Below are 17,317 nucleotides of genomic sequence, written 5' to 3' on the forward strand. Positions count from 1 at the left end.
AGTCACCTATATACATACAGCAATCATAATGTCTATTCTATTCTGCTGCCCTTCCTATTTATTTATTTTTATATATTCAACTTTTTAAAAAAATTTTGACATGTAAGTAAGATCATGTGGTAGTGCTCTTTCTAGGCCTGGCTTATTTTACTTAGCATATTTTTAATAAGTAAAACTGCTACACATATATAGTATCACCAGTGAAGTATATATGACAAAAATAATTAAACCTGAATCTAATCAAGCTTCTAGATTTAACTTTCAGGGTCCTATGACTTTATTAATATGTAAGTGTATTATATTAAGCTGGGCACATGCCTATAATTCCAGTCACTCTGGAGGCTGAAGCAGGAGGATCACAAGTTCAAAGCCAGTCTCTCAGCAACTTAGTGAGGGACTAAGCAACTCAGTGAGACCCTGTTTCTAAATAAAATAAAAAACAGGGTTGGGGATGTGGCTCAGTGGTTGACTGACCCAGGTTCAATCTCCAGTAGCAAGGAAAAAAAAAAAAAAAGGTGTACTATACTTTTAATATATTTTAAAATACACTACATTATATATATTTTTAAATGTTATAATTATTGAGGGCTAGGGATGTGGCTCAAGCAGTAGCACGCTCGCCTGGCATGCGTGCGGCCCGGGTTCGATCCTCAGCACCACATACAAAGAAAGATGTTGTGTTCACCAAAAACTAAAAAATAAATAAATAAATAAATATTTTTAAAAAAATGTTATAATTATTGAATTAGAAAATATATTAAAGTCTCCACTTTAATACAGTGTACTAACAAGTTAACAGACAACATGAAGAAACAATCAAGATAAATTCTAAATGTGGAACATTCTATATAACATGAAATAATCTGGGATCTTTAAGAAAAATAGATGCTAAAAGGAATTTTTAGAAAATGGGCAATGAGCTGGGCCTAGTGGCACATGCTTGTAATCCTCAGCTTGGAAGGCTGAGGCAGATGATCATCAAGTTCAAGTCCAGTTTCAGCAATTCAGCAAGACCCTGTATCAATAAATAAAAAAATAAGGGCTGGGGATGTGGCTCAGCGGTAAAGGGGCCCTGGGTTCAATCTGCAGTAGCCTAGCCACCATGCCACACACACGCGCACACACACACAAAAAAAAAAACTGAATACATACTAATATAACATTATTTTAAAAATTACTATTAGTTGTCTTAAGTTTTACAACCACATTAAGTATAGTTAGGTATAGTTAGGTATACTTTTTTCCTTTTTCTTTTTTGTTTTTGGTATTTCGGATTGAAACCAGGGGTTCTTCACCACTGAACCACTTCTCCAATTTTTTTTTAAGTTTTTATTTTGAGACAGGGTCTTGCTAAGTTGCTGAGGCTGGCTAATGAACCTGTGGTCCTCCTGCCTTAGCCTCCCAAGTCACTTGGGTTACAGGCATGTGCCATCATGCCCAGCTGAGATTCTTTTTTCTTAACAAATGTATGCCATCTATAACTTACTTTCAAATAGGACAGAATTTATATGTAAGTATATGCTACATAGAATGTGGGAAAGAGGTAAGAAACAACGTGTGTGCAATTATGACAAAAGTATAAATTAAAAATATATCTAGACAAAGAGGTATGGGTATTCATTGCACTGCTCTTTCACGATTTCTATATATTTGAACTTTTTTATAACAAAAGTTGAAGCAGGGAGAATAAAGGAGAACACTATAAGTCAACAGTTCTCAAAGTACAGTACATGTACATATGCATATACATGTACATATAGATACACATCAAACTTTTCCAGGATGTCTACACATCATTTTTACAACTACAGTAAAATTAAAGTTGTTTGCTTTTTTACTATGAATGGTGTTAAAGCCACAGTGAGTGAAACTGTTGTTATCTTAGCATGTATCAAGGTAGGCCTCTAAACTGTCCTAGTAGTCTTACTCTTCACTGCTACATACTATTTATCTTTAAAAAAAAAAAAAAAATGCAGTCTGACTGAAAGCTCTTGATGCATCAACAACTACTAATTTTATTAAATTTTGACTCTTAAAAGAACACATTTTGTGCTGGGCATGTTGGTGCACACCGTAATCCCAGTGGCGCAGGAGGATTACGAGTTCAAATCCAACCTTGGCAATGGGGAGGCACTAAGCAACTCAGTGAGATCCTGCTTCTAAAATACAAAATAGAGCCAGGGATTATGTGGCTCAGTGGTTGAGTGCCCGAATACAATCACCAGTACCCCCCTCCAAAACACACACACACACACACACACACCCAAAAAAACAACACATTTTGGGTGACAAAACAAATATGCATAAAACAATTCTGCTGCACACAACATAGGGGTTGTATCAAGAGAGAACAGACTACTTTTTGAGTTGTCTGCTAAACTATAGCCACGTTTTTCTCAAACATTATTTTTTTCACTTGAAAGACTAGGTATCTATGCAGATGTTTTCAGAAGAGACACACATAAAATGGGAGAATTTTATCTGCAAATCATATATCTGATAAAAAAAACTTCAACTTAAAAACAAAACCCAATTCAGAAATGGGCAAAGGACATTGACATTTCTCAAAAAAGAAGATACATAAATGTCCAATAAGCATATGGAAAGATACTCTACATCTCTAGTCTTTAGGAAAACACAAATCATACCATAATGAAATACCAGCTCATGTCTATTAGGGTAGCTATTATCAAAGTGTCAGAAGGATATGGAGAAATGGGATCCCTCAGGGTACTGCTGGGATGGGGTGAGGGAGACCTAAAATGGTACAGCCACTGTGAAGAATACTTTGGCAGATACTCAAAAAGCTACAGATCATATTATCCAGCAATTCTGATCCTGGGTATATATCCATAAGAACTGAAAGACAAGATTCACCGGATACATGGACAATCCCTGACTTAGAAGATTTTAACTGTAGAATGCTATACTTTGAATTTATTTCTTTCCAGCCTGCAATATATGGTACAATACTCTCTTGTGATGCTGGGCAGCCACCATAAGCCTTAGCTCCCAGTCAGCCACTCCATGATGAGGGTAATCAACCAATATTCTATAGTGTGCTGTGTCAGTGAGCTATAATGTTCAACAGATTGGGTGTATTAAAAGCATTTTGAACTTATGGGATTATCAGGATGTAACTACATGTAAATTGAGGAGCATCTGCATTGGTACCAAGTGACTTCTTCCACTCCCATGATACTGGGGATTGAATGCAAGGGTGCTCTACCACTGAGCTACATACACTCCCACTTTTTTTTTTTTTTTTAAATTATTCTTATTTGGTACTGGGGGTTCAATCCAGGGACAGTGAAATAAGCCAGACAGAAAAGGACAAATGTATGATTCCTTTAATATATAGTAAAAAACAGAACAATGTTTACTTAGCATGGGATAAAGAGGAAAGAGTAATTATTATTTTTGTTGGGAAAGGTGAAAAAATTGGGTACTGATAATTATTGTATAACACTGTGAAAGTATTTAACACCATTAATTTGTGTAACTAAGAATGGTTAATTAACTAGTATTTTGTAAGTTTACTCAGTTAAAATGCTTTTAAAAAATGGCTTAAACATATCCTTTGAAAGACAATTGCCATGATGTTTGTTAAAAAAAAGAGTCAAGCACTCCAATAATAAATGAATAATAAAATACACTGGTAGTAGTTTACTTACCCGTTTGGGGCCACTAAAAATCTTTCTGGTATTTTCCTTTGATTTATCTCCTTGTTTATTTATAGGCTTCTTCACACTCTCAGGCACACCAGGCAAGTCCTCTGTAAAATCCAAGTTTTCTGAAATGGTAATCAAAACTAGCTAGCTTTCTAATATTTCAAATTGTCGATCAGACAACCTAGGATTTTTTTTTTCCCTGACATACTGTGGGGAAAAAAAGAATATAGGAATAAAAGCACCACAGTTGACAAAAATACTCCCATTTTTATCCACAGCTTCACAAAGCTTGTTGCTGTATATGTACACTAATTTTACTTTGTGTTAGTAGCAAAGTGGTTGGTTGTTTTTTTTTTTGTTTTGTTTTTTTATGGTATTGAGGATGGATCCCAGGCTTTGCCTAGGCAGGAAAGTGCTCTACCACTGAGCCATCCCCAGCCCTTGGTAAATAAACTCTGACCTTCAAAGTTGCATATAAAACTAACTAATGGATATTTATAGATACTAACACTATCATAGTACAGTTCACACACACACACACAAAATATCAAGTAATATCTATTTTTAACATTTTTCTAGATTTAACATCCACTGAATCAGGTTGGCCTTCAAAGGCCCACCTAATATACAGGTCACATTAAGGGGGGAAAAAAAGCTATCCTTGCCAAAATAAAAGTAACCTAGTACCATGTAGTACTAGGTTGGATGATTTGTAGGTCTTCACACACCAAACTACCAAAAATTTAGATTATTTCCCATAAGGTTTCCCCCACACACACTCAAAAAATGACTTTTCTCTAAAATGTTGAGAAATGTTGTTTCACACATTATTATATAAAGACTCAAATTCCAGCTTGGTGTATTATCATCCAAATGGTCTCTAATTTTCAAAAAGTTATTCAGTAACAACTTCAAGTTTCTGAAAGTCAATCAAACGTCACTTTTTTTTTCCTTTTCTTTTTGCAGTCCTGGGGATCAATCCCTTGGGCCTCATGCATGCAAAGCAAAAAAGCTCTACCACTGAGCTACATCCCCGGCCCTAACTTCACATTTTAAAGCTTAAGAAGTTTTATCATTCACAAGATGAAAATTTCAGCAACAAATTTTCAATTGCAGATATGATAACCTGACAGGTTACCACAAGAGTTAAGAAAACTACAGCAGGAAAAGACCTCAGTTATTATACATTATCTGAGCTCAAGTGTCTAATAATACTGCCATAATTTTAATTCTCCAAGACTCAAGACAATACCTGATAAATTTTGGCAATACTGAATAAATTTTGACAATATTAATTTTTGCTTGAGTTTTTTGCAGCAGGAAATTGAGGGAGAGCCTATAAATTCCAGTTTGTTTTTTAATTTTTAATTTATTCTTTAGTTTTCAGTGGACACAACATCTTTGTTTGTATGTGGTGCTGAGGATCGAACCTTGGCCACCCGCATGCCAGGCGAGCGCACTACCGCCTAAGCCACATCCCCAGCCCCTTTAAATTCCAGTTTTAAAACTAAGAATGAATCTAATCTGAGGCTCAGGATGTAACTCAATGGTAGAGCATGTGCGAGGCCCTGGATTCAATCCCTAATACAAAAAAAAAAAAAAAAACCTAATCTAGCAAAAACTATTTTTAAGGCAGAATGGTATAAAGTCTCAAGTATGATATATTCTCCAACAAGAGAATCAATATTTAAGAAAACTGTTATAATTCTGATTCACCATAAGGACATCTCTTCTATAACCCTGAACCAACAAAAGCTTTAGGTAACAAGTAAAACAATCCAGAAAAACTATTTATTTAGGAAACCTCATATCTCAGAAGTTTTCACACACTTTTTCTTACCCAATTGTCAATTTACTTCACAAAGCCCTTTGTCAGGTAATGATTTAATATAACAGAGCTATAATGCTTTCTGGTTTGCCTCTCCCAGTGGAGACTGAATTAAAGGATCTTATCACTGAACCCCTGATCTTAAGTGAAAGTTTTGGGCTGGGGATATAGCTCAGCTGGTAGAGTGCTTGCCTTGCATACACAAGGCCCTGGGTTCAATCCCCAAAACCACCAAAAAAAAAAAAGAGAGAGAGAGAGACAAAGAGAGAAAAATACAGTTTCAATGTTAGAGAAAAAAAATACTTCCTAGTGCTTTTTTATTAAACCAACTATTTAAGTATTTAAGAATGTTTCAAATGTTTATTAGTTTTGAGCCAATTATAAAAAGTTTTAATTTTATTTTTCTAGTACTTCCCTCATTGCCACCATTTGTTATCAGGTATAGTTACACATGTCCAAAACCTATCCTTATGTCTCCAATGCATTTGGGTTTTCAAAGTTAAAACACTAGGATATTTAGTATTCTTGTCCCATACATAAACCATTTAAAATTCTCAAATGCTAATCATCTATTTTAAAAAATAAACATGAAAAGACTCACCGATCTACAAACTGGTTCCAATTTGTGATGTGATCATTAACATTTAAAATACTGTACCTTTGGACAAAGTAATTTGTGGTTCTAATTTTACCTCTATTAAAATAGAATATAACAAACTAAAACTGAGTATTGAGGAAAGAAACTATAACTGTTGATTTAAGTCTGAAAAACACATTTACTTATTCTTACCTGCATTATTAGTACTAGACTGGCTGTCCTGAGAATTATCATTGCTTTCTGGAGGAGGTTGCAAGGAAGGTGATGGAGCTGTTTTAGTTCTTTTTTTGCTGGTCTTTCTTTCCACTTGACAGTCATCATCTTCATCATCTTCACTTTCACTAAGATCATCAAAGCCAAAATATTTAATTTTGTAATTAGAACTTCCAGAACCTCCTTCATCACCTCCTGTCTCATCATGATCTTCAAAACCAAAAAATTCAAGTTTAACATCCCTTTTGGATTTAGTATTACTAGGTCGAAATCTAGTAGTGGTCTTAGAAGTTGCAATATCTGCCTTCTTTCTGAGACGGCCAGCTTCTCCCAAATCTGTAGGAGTGGATGCGGTGAACTCATCCATGCTACGCTCCATAGTGTCCTGTATGGTAACATTACAAACTGACAAGCAAGATGGATGTAAAACAGTGTAATCTCTAGTCCGTCCAACAGTCCCTCTGAAACTGGTCCCACAACTTACACCGCCTTTCTTTGCCTGATTCAGGCCATCTTTACTTGATTCACTGTTTGCTTTGGCTAAGGCCTGACTGGTGCCATCCATTAGCTTATCAAAATTCGATGCTCCTTGTGATGATTTAGCCTTATTGGCCCTACAGTACGTCCTACAGTTGCTTGGCCTAAGAACACTTTGCACAATGTCTTCCTCCATGGCTTCATTCAGATTTTCCAATCGATTTTTTAAATCCTCATCCTTTATCTCCAAAAGAGGATCGCTATCCAAACTTAAAATACAATCTTCTGATCTGATATCTTCAAAATCATTATCCCATTCATACAAACCAGTTCTTACAGATCCCTTGATTGGAGATATTTCAGATGGAGAATCTGACCTTTTCCCAAACTGGGAGTTCCAAGTATCGTTCGTTTCCTTAATTTCATCAGCTTTACATCCAGAAGTCATTGTGGTTTCTGCATTGGGTTTCTTAGTACTGTCTTCAACATTTTTGTGAAAATAATGACTATTTTTTTCATGTTCTTCACTAAAATTCTCCACTTTATCTAAAAAGGGAAAAAAGTCAAAAGAATAAAACCATGAATATAGTGCAGAAATAGTGCAGAAATCAACTTTGAAATAACTGCAATAATTTTAAATTGTGAAGTTAATGTTTACATATCTGACATTCGCCTCCTATCATTAGTATATATTGCTTTCATGTTTTCTAGTACCTATCCCCAGGCCTTCAAGTCCCTTAAAATTGTCACCCTTGCTGAGGTGCGGTGGCACACACCTGTACCGGGGATTGAATTCAAGGGTTCTTGACCACTAAGCTACATCCCCTACCCTATTTTGGGATAATGATTTTGAAGATATTCAGAGACAGGGTCTGAGTTGCTTAGTGCCTTGCAGTTGCTGAGGCTGGCTTTCAACTTGCAATTCTCCTGTCTCAGACTCACAAGCCATTGGGATTACAGGCGTGCGCCACCACACTTGGTGAGCGAAGAAATGTTTTTTAACTTTCAAATAAACGATGGAACTATGACTCAAAGTGGTGTTATGATTAATTACCTCAGAACTTATTAGTAGAAAAATACTGGCCAACGTTTATCCTATGCCAAACAAATAAAGGCACCAATATTTCAAAAAAAACATACAAATCTCAACAAATCATCAAGTACAGGATACTTTACACAGACAGGCTCACTGTACAACTGACTAAGATTTTTTTACTTACTTATATCTAACTCATAAACAAGGTTTAGCTATTTTAGGTATTTTCCAGCTAAAAGCAAGGAATTATATAGCTTTCTTCAGTGTCAGGGCACCAATCACTAAAAACAAAAGACAAAACAAACACCACCACCAATCACTAATTCTAGGATGCTGAAAAGTCAAAATTTAAAACTAAACATGAGATTTGACACCTTAGAAAGGTTATAAGGAAAGTCAAGACTAAAACGAAACCTGAAGAAATAATACTATTGCTTTTATAACAAATGAAAAGCACACCCGTGCTGGGCACAGTGGTGTGGACACCTGTAATCCCCAGCTATTTATTTGGAAGGCAGAAAGAAGCAGGAGGATCACAACTTCCAGGCTAGCCTGGGCAACTTAGTGAGACCCTATCTCAAAATAAAATAAAACAGGCTAAAGATATAGCTGAATTATAAAGCACCTCTAGATTCAATCCCGAGTACCAAGAAAAATAAAATAAAGAAAACAGCGCTAGCAGCTGAGTGTTTTCCTATTAGATAAACCCACATAACATCTTAAAATATCAGGTACATAAAGTGAATAAAAGGAGGAAAGAGAGAGAGATAAAGATGAAGTGGATTGGGTGTTTTTGTTTTCCCAGGACTAGAAACTGAACCATCAGCTACATCCCCATCCCTACTTATTTATTCTATATATTTATTTTGAGGCCAAGTCTCAGTAAATTGATGAAGCTGGCCTTGAATTTGCAATCTTCCTGCATCAGCCTATCTCAGTCTCTCAAATAGCTGGGATTACAGACATGTGCCATTATGTTCCACTTTTTATTTGGGCAGGGGTGGGGGTATGGGGATTGAATTTAGGGGCACTCAACCACTGAGCCACATCCCCAGCCCTACTTTGTATTTTACTTAGAGACAGGGTCCCACTGACTTGGCTCAATGCCTGCTGAGACTGGCTTTGAACTGTCGATCCTCCTGCCTCAGCCTTCAGAGCCACTGGGATTACAGGTGCAAGCCACCACACCCAGTCTATGTTCCGCTTCTAAAGATGTATTCTTGAAAAAGAGGCTAAGCATTTGTTTTTAATAAACTGCCTATATAACAAAAATGTATTCTAGCAAAAGTTAACAGATTAGGGTTTAAATGGATTAAGTTTCAGCTCTGCCACTTATTGACTATAATGACATTCAGCAAGTCGCCTCAAAACATTTGGACAATTTCTTCTAAAGGTATTTTGAAGATTATAAGGTACCACATGCAAATTGTCATAGCTATTACAACTTTGCCATAGCTATTACAACTTTGCCATAACACAGAACTTTTTTTTTGGACCCAGGGCATTTTACCACTGAGCTACATTTCAAGTCCTTTTATTATTGTGGTCCTCTGGCTTTAGCCTCCCAAACTATTGGGATCACAGGTGTGTGCTGCCACAAGCAATAACTTAAAAAAAAAAAAAAATTCTTATTATTAGAATCTTAACCTATAAATTCACTGATCCTCCTTTTATATCCTTTTACATGCAAAGAGCCTAAAACTACATTCCAGGGCCTACTGATCTTACTCAAGCTAGAGAATAAAGACTAGATGTGTTAAAAGCTCTCAGTGAAGAGACTGAGCTTGGCATAATCTAAAAGCATAATGCCTTTTAATTTTAGTTTTTTAGCATCACTGGATTAGTACTCAATCTTTGGTTTATTGGGTAACATTTAAAGAAGACAATGAAGATTACTACAAACTTGAGTTTGAGAAGCATGGGGATGAATCACAGCATTAAGTAAATAAATAGATGTAAGAAAACTTGGCAAGTCATATAACATAACTCTCCAAGCTTCAATCTGCTTAAAAATTTTAAAAAAAAGCAGGTGTGGGTGAGTAGTTGTTAAGAGCATGTGCTTTTATTTATCATGTGCTAGGCACCTAGGCTCAGTGGCCAAACACACACACACACACACAGAAAAAAATTAAGCAAACCTGAATAAAAGATTAAACATCCATCATTCCACGAAGGATTCTTAATTTGTAGGAAATAGGTGATTCGGTAAAAATACATGCAATATCAGTACTTAAAATAACCTAAGTACAGTTTTATGAAAGAATAGACTGCAAAAAAAAAAAAAAAAAAAAGGATGTACAGTTTGAACGAAGAGAAATCTTTTACATTTAAAAAATGGGAAGGGAGATTTAATCTGGGACCTACCTATGAATGAGTCTCATGAATTCTTATAATAAAACTATATGAAAAAATGTACACATTTCTAGGGAGAGCATGATAGTTTTAGTAAGCTTTCAAACACTTAAGAATAATGTTTTTATTGGTTTAAAAATAAAAAAGAAAAATACACATAAGAAATCAGCATGTGTTGACTAGGGAATTTCAAATCTTTATAGAAAAGATGGATTTTTCAACAAAGGAAACTGGAATATTTGTGAAAAAATACAGTTGGTTCTGTACCTTGAATGTGAAAATATATTCTAGAGGAACCAAAGAAACATGGAAAACACTAACAGAATACATGTTATAAAACAAAGGAGAATTTTTAAAACTATATTACTCCAGGATGGGAAGTCCCTTCTCAAACACAAAATCTACATCCATACTCATCTACGTAAAATATAAAATTTAAACATGAACCAGAAAATGCTAAAGTCAAAAGATACAGTAAATAGTAAAAATTATAATAGCAACTCAAACTGCAGGTGGAGAAAAGGTTAATTCCTTAATATAAAAAGATCTAAGGCCAGGCATGGTGGTACATATGCCTATAATCCTTGATACTTGGGAATTAAGGCAAGAAAATCAAATTTAGGGCCACCCTCAGCAATTCAGTAAGTGCCTCTGGGTTCATTCCCCAGTATCATTTAAAAAAAAGAAAAGAAAGAAGAAAAAATGTTGAAGAAATGGACTTAACCTTGAAGCCAAATGTTTTATTTTCATTATTAATATTTTCTGTGACCATGAAATAACTTAAGTATCAAGAAACATTATAACACTATTTCCTGTTTTTCTTTCATAAACACAAACACCAATTAATAAAGAACTAATTATCATGCCACCACATACCTGCAAACAAAGTAGTTGTTAAAAGGGAGGCAGTTCTAAGTGTGGTATATACACACAATGGAATATTACTCAGCAACAAGAGAATAAAATCATGGCATTTGCAGGTAAATGGATGGAGTTGGAGAGTATAATGTTAAGTGAAGTTAGCCAATCCCAAAAAAACAAATGCCAAATGTTTTCTCTGATATAATTTTGGAGGCTGATTCATAGTGGGTTTGGGAGGGGGAGTATGGGAGGATTAGACGAACTCTAGATATAAAGTGGTGGTAGGGAAAGAGAGGAGGCATAGGGATAATAAAGATGGTGGAATGAGATGGATATCATTACCCTAAGTACATGTATGAAGACACGAATAGTGTGAATATACTTTATATACAACCAGAGATATGAAAAATTGTGCTCTATATGTGTAATATGAATTGTAATACATTCTGCTGTCATATATAACACATTAGAAAAAAAAAATTTTTAAAAGGAGGCAGTTCTATATTATGTAGAGATACATAATATGGGAAGGACATGGATAAGAGGAAAGAAAGTACTCTCATACTTCTTGTATTTTATACTGTATGTAAAGTTGTCTATTCAAATGCTAAAATATAGCTGGGCACAGTGGTGCATGCCTGTAATACCAGCGACTAAAGAAGCTGAGGTAGAAGAGTGACAAATTCAAGGTCAGTCTCAGTGACTTAGTAAGGCCCTAAGCAACTTAGTAAGACCCTGTCTTAAAATAAAAAATAAAAATGGCTGGGGACTTAGCTCTATGGTAAAGCACCCTGAGGTTCAATCTCCAGTACCCACCCCCACCAAAAAGCTAAAATATAAAGAAGCCAAAATTATACATTAAGTACTTGAAAGTGTAAAAAAAATGGTAAGTGGTTATCTCTTTTAGAGTCCCTATTAAAGAATTACATTTAAGGATAAAATACAATGTCTGGAATTTGCTTCTGGTGGGTATAAAATTGAAACAAGATTGGCTACAAAGCTGGAGATGATATACAACTATGCTGTAGTAAACCATAAACCTACACCAGTCCATACAAACTTATATATTTGTGCAACCTTCACTCTTTTAAAAAAGTAAAGATATTTTCTTTTACTTCTCACCAAACCCATTACATAGATGAGGAAAAAGAGGCCCATCGAGGATGACACAAACGATGCCAATTAAACCAATGGCCAAGAGAGATCTCATTTAAAAAAGAGCCACCTATAGTTACACTGAAAATGATAAAGATGACAAACCAATCTCAACCAGCATTAATAGAAGAGATGAAGAGATTCAAGATGAAATGCATTGGTAAAATGGCAAATGAAGTGTTGAGACCTATACTTAACAAAGCCTTTGACTTCTCCCCCACCCCCCTACTCAGGATTAAATCCAAGGGTGCTCAATCACTGAGCCACATCCCCAGCCCTCTTTCGCATTTTATTTTGAAACAGGGCTTCGCTAAATTGCTGAGGCTAGCTTTGAATTCACAATCCTCCTGCCTCAGCCTCCTGAGCTACTGGGATTACAGGCATGCCCTGCTGAGGCCAGCAAAGCCTTTGACTTCTAAGAAGTTTATATAGATAATCAAAGTGGCTTTGGAGACCACAAGCCATAAAATATAGCTGAGGTAATGAAAAATTTAAAAGGCAGGGGGTAGGCACTGCCATTACATGAGGACTTTAAATACCTGATTAGCGATCGCAAGACAGAATAAATAAAGTGAGGGAATCATTTAACACACAGAAACTATATAAGGATTGATAAACTAAACCAAAGCATTAAAAATCAATTAGATCTAGCCAAAAAAGGGATGGGATACCTAGGAAGAGGATGTGAAACAAATATTTGATAAAATAATGAAAATTATTAACTTTGGCTCTGACAAAGATCTGTTAAGAGAATGCAAAGACATACCACAGACACAGAGAAAATATCTGCAATAAATATAACTGACAAAGGATTCCCATCAAATACATACAGTGAACTCTTTAAATTAAATGAGAAAAGAACCTATTAAAAAAGGGCTGGAGATATAGCTCAGTTGGTTGAGTGCTTGCCTCAAATACACAAGTTAAATTCCCAGCACCTGGGTTAAATCCCCAGCACCCCCCCCCCCCCACACACACACACACAAATAATAAATCATCATCATCATCATCTCACAGACTTGGTTAGGATGAAACAGGAGGATCACAAGTTCCAAGTCAACTTTAGCAAGTTAGTGAGACACTGTCTTGAAAAAACTAAAAAGGACTACGGTTATAGTTCAGTGGCTAACTGGCCCTGGGAAGTTTATCATTAGTCATGAAAGAAATGCAAAAAGTAAATATACTGGGCTGGAGCTGGAGCTTAGTAGCAGAGCTCTTGCCTCACACATATGAGGCACTGGGTTCATTCAATCCTCAGCACCACATAAAAATAAACAAATAAAATAAAGGCATGCTATCCATCTACAACTGAAAAAAAATTTTTTAAGTAAATATATTAAGACTCCTTTATACACCAATAAGTCTAATGTCCTCTAGAAAAAGAAGCTAGGAACATAAAAAAAGCAATTCATAAAAAATATAAATGGCATAATAATATTGAAAAGAAACTCAATTTCATTGACAAATAAAAAACATAGTAGAAGAAAGTTGAAGCAGGCACAGTGGTGCACACCTATAATCTCAACAGGCTGGTAGACAAGCAGAAGATCTAGAATTGAAAGTCAGCGTTAGCAATTTAGCAAGGCCCTAACCAACTTGGTGAAACCCTGTCTCAAAAATAACAAAAGGGGTGGGGATTGGCTCAGAGGTTAAGCATCCCTGGGTTCAATTCCCAATCCCAAAACAACAACACACGAAAAAACAAAGCTGAACTATATTTAGCAAGCCTTCAGTATACAAAATATTTCCCATATTTGATCTCATACTACCTATATGAGATAGGTACTATTACAAGTTCATAATGCCTTATCCACAATTCCAAAATCCCCAAAACTTCTAAAACCAAACACATTTTGAAGTGAAACCTGATCTAACCTGAAGTAAAGCTATTTATAGTATTATCCTACTTAGGAATTATATTTTCTTTCTCTTGAAACACAATGACTTTGATTAAAGTAACACCTTAAATCCTGACAAGGGTGTTAAACTTTCAAAATTCCAAAATAATTTTAAATTTCAAACACATTTAGCCCCAAAAGTTTCAAATAAGGAAATATAACCCTCTTTCTGCAAAGGAAGCACAGTAGAATAATATTGCTGGTTGAAAGTAAGTGGTATTTATTCTCCAAAAAATAAAGCAACTTTATAAAGAAAAGTATTGGAAACAACCCAAAAGTGTGATTTCAACCAGGAATTCGTACATAAAGAAACTGACATAACATATAGCAGTATTTTTTTATAGGAGTGCAAGGGACAAAAAGAAAAATATTGGATGTGACATGGAAGTAACCCTAAAACATTATTAAGTGGGAGAGTAAGGCAAAAACTGGATGTCATGGTGCACACTTATACAGCAATTCAAAAGGCTGAGGCAGGAATGTTCAAGTGCTGAGGCCAGCCTGAGAAACTTAGAAGACCCTGTCATCAAAATAAAAAATAAAAAGGGCTGGGGGATACAGCTCAGTGGTTTAAAAAAAGGTACAAAAAAAGCATGTTATCACTTTGCAGATTGAAATACACATACATACATGCACACATCTGACTGCTTCTATTGTTCTGAGAATACAGAGAAAAAAGATATTTTCCTCTTTTCTAACTCCACAGTCAACACAGAAGATTTCTATGACCAAATGTGTGTGGGATTTTCCTTACACATCAAGCAAGAAATTAATTCTTCAGGGAACACCAGCTGGGTGTCCTCTAACTCAATTCTCACACCATCCCACAGGTTAAGGGCTCAATCTTAAAAACTGCCCTCCTGCTTCAAATGTCAACCACAAGCCCCAGATTGTTTACTGGTGCTTCTGACCAACTGCTTATAAACTGAGGTTCTCATAACCCCCTCCTTAGGTTCAACTCACTTGTTAGAACAGCTCACAGAACTCATGAGAAAACTTACATTAACTGGTTTAATATAAAAGATATTACAAAGGACAGTGATAACACCTGGAGAAACAAAGTATGAGAGAGGAATGCATTACCCTCCAAGAACCTCCTTGTGATTAGTTATCCAAAGCTCTTCACCTGTCCTTGTGGGTTTTAATGGAGACTTTATTACAGAGACATGATTGATAAATCATTGATCAGGCCACAGGTCATCAAATTAACCTTCAGTCCCCTCTGTCCTCCCCAGAGGTTAGTATTCAGGTGACTAAAAGGCTCAGCAACAGTGAGCTCATTAATATACACAAAGACTCTATTTTGAAGATTCTAAAAACTTGAACTACATGCCAAGAAATTGGACCAAATATATTTCAGTGTATCATATATATGCATAGCATATATCAGAAACAATAAAACAAAGATAGGTACAGGGGCACATGCCTATAAATTCAGTGACTCAAGAGGCTAAGTCAGGAGTACTGTAAGTTCAAATCTAGCCCGGGGCCATTTGGCAAAACTGTCTCAATATTTAAAAAATTTTAATGGGGATGGAGGACTAGGGTTGTAGCTCAATGATAGAAGCTTGCCTAGCCAATGCATAAGGCCCTGGTTTCAATAGCCAGTAAAAAAAAAAAAAAAAAAAAAAAAAAGGAAAGAAAGAAAAAGACAAAGACAAAACCCAATAATAATACTGATTCCAGGGAGAAGAGTGGTAGCTTGGGAAAGAGCTGAATGAGAAGCTTTTAGCCAATACCATTAGGAACCAAGTGCAAATAAAAATTCATAAAACTAACAATAGTACAGGGGGCTAGGTACACAGTTCAGTTGGTAGAGTGCCTGCCTCACATGCACAACACCCTAGGGTCAATACCCAGCACTGCCCCCGCCAAGAAAAAAAAAGATATATATTCTAAAGTGAAAATTATTTTAAACACAAATAAGAGACATTTTTCTGTCTTTCAGGTATGCTCAAAGCTTGATAGTATGAGTATGATGGGGATGAGGAGACCAAACTGTTAGTGAGAAAGCTGGCAATATCAATTGAAATTTTAAATACATATGCCCTTTCAGTGCTACTTCTACAACCATCTCCTACCACCGTGGTGACACATGTGACATGATAGAGCTGAGCATGGTGATGAATGCCTATAATCCCATCCACCTGAGGCTGAAGCAGGAGGGTCACAAGGTCAAGGCCAGCCTGGGAAACTTATTAAGACCCTGTCTCAAAAAGTAAAAAGGGCCAGGGATTTAGCTCAGTGGTAGAGCATCTCTGGGATCAAACCTCAGTATCCCTCTCTCCCAAAAATAAAAGAAAAGTGGAGCACTGTAAATCTTCTGGCTATAAAAGATGAGCTTGTTCTTGTAATACATTTTTAAAGAAAGTGAACAGGAAGTAATTAATTATGGCATTTGCAAACCAGAGAAATTTATGAGTCACGCATGATGGTGCATGCCTATAATCCCGCAGCTTGGGAGGCTGAGGCAGGAGGATCCCAAGTTCAAAGTCAGTCTCAGCAATTAAGCAAGACCCTAAGCAACACAGTGAGACCCTGTCTCAATGTTTTAAAAAATAAATAAATATGGGGCTGGGGTTGTGGCTCAGTGGTAGAGCGCTCACCTAGCATGTGCGAGGCCCTGGGTTCAATCCTCAGCACCACATAAAATAAATAAATAAATAAAATAAAGGTATTATATCCAACTACACCTAAAAAATAAATACATTTTTAAAAAATAAAAATTTTTTTGAAAAGCAATTATGATAAAGATAGGACAGCAGTTAGTCTGAGAGTAAAGAAGGGGGAAAAGGGAACGTGAAAGAGCTTTTGGAGTAGCCAACAATTATTTTCTTAACCTGGGTGGTGCTTATAGGTGATGTTCTTATTCATTAAGCTAAGCAGGTTTTGTGTGATTTCATATATTTTTACTTGCATGCATGAGGCATTGGGTTCAATCCTCAGCTCCACATAAAATTATTGTGTCCACCTAAAACTAAAAACTAACTATAAATTTTTTTTTTTTAAACGAAGCAACTACAGGGACTGGGAATGTAGCTTGGTATAGAACTTGACCAGCACGCACTTTCTATTCTCAGTACCAACATACACAAAAGCAAAAGAAATCACTGATAGTTTCAGTTACTCATGTTCCAAAAATATTAAGTGAAAATTTCTAGATAGAGCAATTTTTATTTATTTGGTATTGGGGATTGAATCCAGAAGCACTAAACCACTGAGCTGTAT

At 35.8% G+C, this 17,317-nt stretch overlaps 1 protein-coding gene across 3 annotated transcripts in view; it reads right to left on the reverse strand.

Annotated features, from left to right (window-relative positions):
• Wapl (WAPL cohesin release factor) overlaps positions 1-17,317 on the reverse strand; it is a 76,379-nt gene that overhangs the window by 44,061 nt on the left and 15,001 nt on the right. For 2 of the 3 annotated variants that reach the window (XM_046449999.2, XM_046449996.2), the window contains exons 3-4: positions 6,290-7,333; positions 3,675-3,793 (exon numbers count right to left, since the gene is read on the reverse strand). In XM_046449999.2, the coding sequence (XP_046305955.1) occupies positions 3,675-3,793; positions 6,290-7,333 (1,163 nt within the window). The remainder of the gene's footprint in view (positions 1-3,674; positions 3,794-6,289; positions 7,334-17,317) is intronic. The other variant, XM_046449997.2, reaches the window with a different exon arrangement.

The sequence above is a fragment of the Marmota monax genome, unplaced genomic scaffold (assembly GCF_021218885.2).
Source record: "Marmota monax isolate L192 unplaced genomic scaffold, Marmota_monax_Labrador192_F-V1.1 WCK01_AAM20220418_F8-fsc00004, whole genome shotgun sequence".
Classification (NCBI taxonomy): Eukaryota; Metazoa; Chordata; class Mammalia; order Rodentia; family Sciuridae; genus Marmota; species Marmota monax.